This window comes from Myzus persicae, unplaced genomic scaffold (genome assembly GCF_001856785.1).
Source record: "Myzus persicae strain clone G006 unplaced genomic scaffold, MPER_G0061.0, whole genome shotgun sequence".
Classification (NCBI taxonomy): Eukaryota; Metazoa; Arthropoda; class Insecta; order Hemiptera; family Aphididae; genus Myzus; species Myzus persicae.
The window spans coordinates 141,295-150,848 of record NW_019104116.1 but is presented as its reverse complement, the minus strand read 5'-3'; the positions used below and the strand labels follow the sequence as shown (position 1 = coordinate 150,848).

General features: G+C 26.8%; 1 protein-coding gene across 1 annotated transcript; it reads left to right on the top strand.

Annotated features, from left to right (window-relative positions):
- Window positions 1-6: 6 nt before the first annotated feature.
- LOC111038901 lies at window positions 7-1,752 on the top strand. The gene is made up of 5 exons (XM_022322171.1): window positions 7-37; window positions 124-204; window positions 371-630; window positions 843-1,002; window positions 1,543-1,752. Exons 2-5 carry the CDS (start codon window positions 183-185, stop codon window positions 1,686-1,688), a joined length of 588 nt encoding a protein of 195 aa, XP_022177863.1. The 5' UTR covers window positions 7-37; window positions 124-182; the 3' UTR covers window positions 1,689-1,752.
- The last annotated feature ends 7,802 nt before the right edge of the window (window positions 1,753-9,554 follow it).

Below are 9,554 nucleotides of genomic sequence, written 5' to 3'. Positions count from 1 at the left end.
AGTAATAATATTGAAAACCCGCATGAATATTCTTTAAGTAAATTAATATTGCAAACAATAATGAGTTTATTGTAATTTATTATTTTACTATATTACTTTTAAATGTATTCTATAATTTTATAGATTCTCTAATCGATGGAATAAGATGTCTACAACATGATGATGCTAATAATTATGAATTAATGGGTGTCATAAAATCATTAGGTAAATTCATAAACATGATGTATGTGTATTATAGTGTCTAATTTAACACATGTATTCAAATATTTATTTTAATTTAAACCTATAATAATAATATGTATAATATGTATTATCTTCACTAAATTTAGATACAATACATTTTTAAACCAATTTCAATTAATGTTTTTAGAGCATAAATTGGAATCTATTGAAAAACAAGTTGCTGGATTACGTTACGACCATAGATTATTGTTTGATATACTTGACAGAATTGAACACAAAATTGATACACCAAACAATGTGAATAGAACAACTTCGATATCTTATGAAAATCAATCCTTGATAAATCAACCATTAATTAAAACACCTATAAATACCGAGGATGAATTAGAAGTAGTGGAAGCAAAATTGATTAACCATGAACAAAACCATGAATTTAGGTCTCAATTAGTAAGTGATGTTTTTTATTTGAACTGTAGAAACTTGCAAACTTCTCCCCTCCAATATTCAATTATATTAACAATTTAAAATTAAAAGAAATGTTATAATAGTTTCATCCGATGGTTTAAAAAATACACATAGTATTACGATTCTATTTTAATAATAAAAAATTTAATTAAATATATTTTTTTCATGCATTATAATTTTTATTTGTTTTTCAGATTCTTGAAATTAGATGGTCAATGGGAAATGACATAAAACATTCAATTAAACGGATATTTGAAAAATTTTTTAATGATGAACTTCTATGCAAATATTCATTTCATGGCATTAGGAATAAAAAATCTTTCTCCTCATTAAGTATCTGTTCCACTATTTTTGGTAAGATATTATATATAAGATATAACAACCGTACCTTATTTTTTATCATAATATATACCGCTAAGTAGGTATGTTATGTATGTTGAGAAATTATTTATAAACACAGCATATTGTGAGTCACTATATATTATACCATTAGATGGTTAACCTCAAAATAACATCAATAATTTCATAATACACACATTTAAGAATAAAATCATCAAATTTAATAAAAAGATGCATGGGTGCAATAACTATCCATCACTATTATCCTACTTTGTACCATATTAACTGAGACAAGTATAAATTTGTGATTAAATATTAGCGTAAACAATAATAATATATGAAAATAAATCTGTTAACCATATAGCTAGTTATATTAATATGTAGTACATAAATTATATTATATAGGTATTCAAAATACATCATACTACTGTTATTGATGAATATATTTTGTAATAAACAACATTTTAATTAATTTTATAAGTAGATGGAGTAGTACCTATAGCTATACTTGTATGATTGTTTTTAATGTTTTTAAATTATTTTATTATTTTATAGAAGCAATCCGTAATGAGACTAAATTTAAGAATATCCAGCTTAAAGAAATAGAAGATTGTGTTCAAAAGTATTTGGCTCAGCGACCATTTGTGGTGAAAAGAAAAAAAGCGACAATCTTAACAAATACTGAAGCTGATGTCGAGTAAACGAAGTGTTTAAAAAAAAAGTGTCTAAGAACAGAAAAAAAATTTATTTTATATTTTATTTTATTCTTATTATAATAAAACTAGCATTTGTTTATTTTAAATATTTTATTGTTATTATTTAATTCTTTAGAGAAAGCCATGTTTTGAACATTTTTGTAAATCTGAAGAGTATATTATTTTGCCTGGTTTTGATATATGGTGGTACCTAATAGGTATATTAAATTATATAATGGTGTGTCATAAAAAAAAATGTTAGTACATTCGTAGTGATTGAAACTTTTTATAAACTATAATCACTGAATAATAAAGTTTGTAGATATTTTGAAAATGATAATGAATATTGGATGCATATTGAATACAAAATGTAATATCAATCCAATATTTGGTCAATTGTTAATTTTAATCATTGTGAATATGTTGATAAAGCAATGCTATTATAATAATTTGTGAATATTAAACATTATTCAATCAATATTCATCCAAGATTATTTTCAATGATCATTTAATATTGGTACAAAATATCAATGCATGATTGTGAATTCAATATTAAATACACAATTTAAGGTGGCCAAATAAAATTGCGGGCATATTGCATGGATATCAAAAAATTTACAATCAACTTGCATACAATATTCATTAAATTTCATCATTTAAATAAATTGTCCACACAATATTGAAACAACATTTTTTTGCTGTCTGGGAAGTGATTAAATATATATTATTAATTTATTAAACTTTTTATTAACATTTTATTATTATTCTAGCTCTTTGAGCGTCGCTGAGGGAGACCCCCAGACCCCCCGTGTTAGCTGAAAGTGGGTATCGATTGCAGAGGGTGAGTAGTTGAAACTATAAAAATCGCGTTTGTAAGTAGGCTAGAAAATGTCAGAGAAAGTGATAAGCGCTTTCAAGGTGTCGTTTCGAAGGCGGGAACGTTTGAATGTCGAGTTGGAGGCTCTAGAAATCAGCGGTTAAACTGGCTCAATACATCCAGTTTTGTTTTTGAAACGCGGAACCAGTTGGTTCAGTCGGAGCACCGTATTTGTGTCTAGCAAGTCAGTCACATCAAGGTGAAAATCGATTAAAATAAAATTCAGACATCTAAGTAAGCCAACCGACTGCGTCGCATAGCCGACGATATGGGCCTGCATTGGTCTCTCGGTGTAACTCGCTAAGTCAGTAATGAAGGCCTCTGTGATATTCGCTGATGGTGAATACAGATATCTGGACTTGAAAGCTTGGACGGGGTCCAGTCTTGTGCTTTTATGAAAGTCAAAAATCGTAAATCTTAAAGATTTATTTCAATGTCTAGCAAGTCAGTCACGTCCAGTGGAAATCGATCCACGTTTAACTTAGTCATCTAGGTAGGCAATCCTACTATGTCGGATAGCGGACACAGTGGTGGGCAGCTATAAGTGAGAATTGTCTTTGCAAAAGCCTATTAAAGTACATAATACATTNTTTTAGTAATAATAGCTCATAATTTGACTACAACGATAATATATAATATTTCAATAACGTTGGAACCTAGATTAGTTTTAAAATGCTATACTTATAGGTACTTGAAATATTTATAATTTTTAAAGTGGTTTGTATTATTTTTAAAATATTTACATAACATAACAGCAGTGTTTAATGACAAATGAGCTTTTAAAATCAAAATATTCAGGTAGGTATAGCATATAGGTAGGCAGTCATACTTATATTTATTTTAAATCTAGTATTTAAATTATGCTTACATACTGGAATAACATTGTTATGGTTATATGCAAGTAATAATCAACATTTTCTAAATAAATAACCTATCAAAGTTAAACACATTTAGCTCCTTATAAATTATATAAGACATTGTATAGCTGGGTAACGGAGACAACACATGTGGGTGTAGCGTCCTCTGAAATAAAATGTAGGTATATAGCAATGAATACTGATGGTTTAAAACTTGATGGAATAATACAATATAGTCTTATAATATAGAACCTCATATACATTTATTACCAATTTATTAATGAATAATAAATAGTATTATTAAAAAAAAATAATTGTACAACAATTCAGGAACTATAATTCACAACTAACTAACATTAATATATATTAATATTGAACATATAGGTGTTATATAATATAAAACTTTTTTAAAGAATGCATTGGTAGTTAAATTTTATATTTAAATGGTTTATAGTTACTTATTAAAGCATATTAAAGTTATGGTATACCTACAATTTAAAATAAAACAGTAATGAAATACCTAATAGGTATATTGCACCTGTGCAACAAGACTACCTTCCATGCAAAATATATTATATGTAATAAATTGTTTCATTTTATATTATAATCAAATAGTTTTAACATATTTTTAAATGAAATTAGGTAGGTAATGTCCTGGGGAGAAGTGACTGGACGGCATCATATAAAAGTATACCAAAAGTTAGGGAAAACCCATTAAAAGGGTTGGGTAGGTTTCAAATCTACATCATCTTACCTATTTGTTGATGTATTTTCAAAACTATTAAACTTCTAACTTTAATAAGTATTTTTTATTTTGGTATCAAAAAGCAGTACCATAGAGAATTCAACTAAATATTTGCTAAGATTATTTATAAAATGAAATAATAAACAATTTTCACAACTTTTTCTTTAATACAAATTTAATGGAACGCTGGTCTGTCACTTCCTCCCCTGTGTCAAATTACTTACCTATAAATATACTATGTACATAGGTACTTCAATAATGTAGGTATATTATACATTTATAAGTTACCAAGATACTTGTTTAAGTTGTACCTCGAAATTTACATTTATTAATATATTATTGATTTAAATAAATTCAATTTTACAAGACTATACGTCTATACTACCTTCCTATACTATACCTAGGTACCTACATTTACATTTAAAAGTTGTACTAACGTTTGATTTAAACCAACAATATTAGTAGGTACACAAGTAAAATAAATTAATTAAATTCTAGTAATCATAAGAGTGATAATGATAAATAAATGAAAATTTAGCACACTGGACCGAAACTGGCGAAACTATTTGGTATTTACAATTAATACAGACCGATTATATTGAATTAACAATATGCATAATACAAAATTGAATACCTATAATAATGTTCACATCATTATACAACCTATTATTTATATAATAAACGACATTTCATGTACTCATTTACCTCTTTGGGGGTGTTATAAATATATTAATATATATAAATAATATTGTTCTATTAGTTTTAATTCATGTAAGACAGTGAGTTTTAGTAGGAAGTTAGTTTAGCACGAAGTTACAATTTATAATATTAATAACAATAATGACCAAAATAATAATTAAAATTGTACTTACCGAAAACGCACCTGTACAACTTTACTGTTGACTGTTGAACTGATGTACGTCAACACGTGCGTCGTAGACTCGTAGATGGTAGATAGATTGAAATTAAAGAAACTTTCACACAGAGACAGTAGAATAGAATAAAGAATATTATAGTAACTTTATGTAATAATTACTATTAATAATAGTAACTGTACAACTCACTTACTGGTGACCACGGTATATTATAGAGGTATTAGCACGAGCCTATGTATGCAATGTTACTGTATGTCCGTTCGTTTGTGCATAATTCAGTACTGAACGAGTAGAGCGCGCTGCAGTCATTTACCCCTATTTTTGCTGTCGAGAATGAGAATAATAATAAATAGTAGGTAGTAATAGTTAATAGGTATGCATATTATCTTATTTTTATTTAACTAATTTTTCAATTAATTATTACAGCCTTTTAACTGTTCTCTATTTTAATGACTTACGGACACTCATCTCATCAAATATTAGTACACCATGTTTCTGTTGTTCAGATTTTGCCTCCATTTTCTTTTTAAAAGCTTCAAAAAATTTTTCATCAAACCCACAGCTAAGCTTCACACGACTAAGTTGCCTTTTTATGGTTTGACTACACTGGAGAGGTAATATTTTATTATTTAATATGTACTTGTACAAAGCAGGACCACGTATATGTAATAGAATACAAGTCAAGAGCCAATCATTAGAATATCTTCTGCTTGTTTTTGCATTATATTTTCCAACACGCATACATTCTCTAATTGCCATTGCTTGAGAGTAGGGCAAATTTAGACGTTTTATGTGATCGTCCACAGTGTTTTCAGAAATGTCAGTTAACTGTTGTTGTAGTGTATGCAAAGTACTATTCAATTGTCTATTTTTGTACAAGAGTCTTAATTTTACTTTGTTTGAATTATCTAATTTACGCTTCAATAATAATTTTTTACTAGGACTTAATAAAGTTGACATTTTTGGCTTACTGTTGGAAATTTGGGAACGAGATTTTCGAGTCTTAAGAGCTTTCTCCAAATTAAAACAAGGTTGACAAATTCCACTCCCAAAATTATCTATTTTAACAGTACAATTTTTACTTTGCCATCGATTTATACGGTTTATATATCCATTATTTATTTGATCTATACCATGGAACATTTGAGCTGGAAGACTACTACCATGACAAACATTTATGTTATTGAAATCCTCCAAATAACTTTTTAATTCTTCTAATGAATTAATGCAGGTAGAAGATGCATATACTTTTCCGAAAATCAAACTCTGAATAAAGTTATTTGACTCGAGTATACGAACTTCTTTAAATATGATTGTTTCAGGATCTGAGTGTAATGACATTTCTATAGAAGCAATTATTTTAAAATGTTGCATATTAAACAAAGACCACGTTAAATTTGGAAGCTTCAACATTTCAACTGAATTCCAAGCACTAAATTGATTTATGTTCCGAGTTACTGTAGAAGTCTCAAGCTCATAGTCGAATAATATATCTTCGGTAGTTTGATCAGAACCTTTAAGCCATAAAAGTAACCATCAATATTAATTATATTAATTTACTAATTAGGTACATGATAGGAGTGTTTATATATATAATATATACAATTGTTTTAAAAAATATTAAAATATTTTTATAAAAATTTACTTATAATATATGTACCCACCTCATATTATGTAACACTTATAAATTATAGTTAAGCAGAGTAATAAAAAATATATTTCTTTAATAATTTAAAATTAAAAACATCCAATAAAAAGCATTAAATAAAAACAAAAAATTAAAAATTAAATTTATTTTTGCAGTTACAGGAAAATGTACCAATACAATTACTTAAAATACTACCAAATAATTGTTTATAAAAATTATGTAAAAGTATTTAAATACAATTAATGGATAAGGTCAGATCAAAACTTCAAAGTTCCTATTCAGCAAATACAAAAATAAGTACTTATATATACTTATTATTGTATATTATTTATTTTATATTATTATATTNTTGTTCTTAAAGAATTATTAGATTGGAGTTCTATAATTTCTAATTGTAAAGAAGCTTCGACAATTTCCGGATTTATATTAAATGGATTTTCAAATAGATTTATAATTGGTTCTTTAGTTCGAATGTCTTTAAAACGATTTTCAAATTCACGAATAAGTGTGTAAATATGAAGAATGTATACTGTATTTTTTATAACCTATAGTGTTAAAAGAGTTAAAAAATAATATTTGATGCCAACATTGTTAATTTCATTAAAACTCACTTTAATATCTGGACTATTAAATTTAATTCCTTCTCCTGGATATTTTCTGTTCAAGCTATCAAATAAATTGTTCATGTGCAATACAAATTTTGATGTAGGTTCACTATCTTCTAACTCTTCAACTAGCCTTTCTCTATATAAATTGAGTCCAACACTAACAGATTTGCTAAAAACCTAGAAAATATCAAGTATTTAATATATATTTAAAAAATAAGTGAAAAAGCAAAATATTCAACATAGTAAATACTAAATAGTGTAGCATTACTTGGGTCATCAATGAAACTCTCATTTTTGCAAATGAACATGGATATATATGAGATTCTGTTAATTTTGGACAGATTCTTACATTACCCACAGATTTTTTATCCTCTTTATGTAACACAACAATATGTCTCCAACGAACTAAGCCAAAACTTGTCTAATGTAAAAATAAAATGTTAAAATTATAATTTATATATAAACATTTTAAAGTAAAAAATAAGGGTTAGAAACTTAATTCATACCATAAGTTCATTAGAGATAAGACGATTTCTAACACATTTAAATAAATGTGGAACATCTGAAAGAACAAACATTTTCCTTGAGTCATCATAGGGGTTTTTAAATGAATTTTTCATTTTACCAAGCTCCCCTGATATACCAAATTCTTGCCACATACGTCTGTTTGGTTTAGCACCATCACACACTAAGGCGGTGACTTTTGCACCTGCATATTCTAACATAAGAATGGCTTGGACTAAAAGTATTTAAATACAATTAATGGATAAGGTCAGATCAAAACTTCAAAGTTCCTATTCAGCAAATACAAAAATAAGTACTTATATATACTTATTATTGTATATTATTTATTTTATATTATTATATTTATTAATTATTTATATTGTAATATATTTTATATTATTTTTTATATATATTTATTTAGTTACATTTTTACTCTGCTTAAACAATATTATATGATTATTTTACTTAAATACTTTACAGCTTTGTGTTTATAAGCATAATCACAATATTTACTTAACATACTTTGAATAATCTGAGTATCACATAGTAACAAACGCTTTTTAGGACTTTTCCTTGCCTTAGGTATACTTTTTAAGCAAGATTTTGGTATATCAGGAAATATTGTTGGAATTGCCCCTTCTTTTAACCGAGGTTTTTTCAGTGCATACTATAAAAATAAAACATTGTATATAAAATAAATTCCCTTTTTTAAAAAAAAAAAAATACATACTTACTACCTATCTAAATTATTTTACATTGACTTACTTTTTAGGTATTCACAAATCACATAAACATTTTTATGTGTAATTTTACTTACAATTAATATTGTTAATTAAATATATTAATAAATACTTGAATTACCTTTATGTGTCCTGAAGTCCATTCTCTGATAATTTGACTTGGTTCAAAATGCTTAGAGCAAACAGCTGAATTTGTCATCAACTCACGTTCACGTTTAGGTATAATATTCTTCCATTTTAAAAACAAAAGTGGATCTTTAGGAACTCCAAATAAAGAAAACTAATACAAATCGATAAAAAGTCAGAAGTCTAACATCTTTACAAGTTGAATAAGAACAAGACAAAATTAAATATTAATACCTACCTTGTCTTTGTTAGAAGCATACCCAGTTTTACAATTTACAATAAAACACTTCACCATTGTTACATAAATTTGCAACTACCACTGGATTATTATTTATTACTAATTAAATAATTAATAAAAATAATTGTAACTTGTAAGATTAAGGATTAGGGATTGATGATGGTTATAATCGTGGACCGTGGTTATAATTATAACACGGAAGGACGGTATATACGCTATAATATACCGTTCACGGAAGGAACTAGGGGCAAAAGACTACAACGCGCTCTGGTGATTTGGTAATCAATTAAATACATTTTGGCAGACACATTATGTAGTCCGTGCTAATACCTCTATAATATACCGTGATTTATAGATATAAAAGAGTGCAAATAGTTAAATAATATGTATTAGTATTGTATGAGCAGAACGGTCATTGGGAAATAATTTCCCATAACTTCCCACCCCCAATTCAACCCCTGCAAATACAAATATGTTTTTTTATTTATTTATTTTAGTATCCTCTATCTATAGTTATGTTATCCTGAAAATTCTATCCATTTCTGCTCACATTTTAACTAATGCCCTATAAAGGGTTANACCAGAAATTGTTGAACACAATATTGTTGAGTCTGAGGTAGGTTATATGTGTATTCTAACATATTAATTGTGTGT

Excerpts from the sequence above, each read along its gene's own strand:
- LOC111038901 (XM_022322171.1), top strand. The coding sequence starts at position 183 with ATGGGTGTCATAAAATCATTAG. Across the intron at positions 205-370 it reads GGGTGTCATAAAATCATTAG|AGCATAAATTGGAATCTATT; the intron begins GTAAATTCATAA and ends TAATGTTTTTAG. Across the intron at positions 631-842 it reads ATGAATTTAGGTCTCAATTA|ATTCTTGAAATTAGATGGTC; the intron begins GTAAGTGATGTT and ends TTTGTTTTTCAG.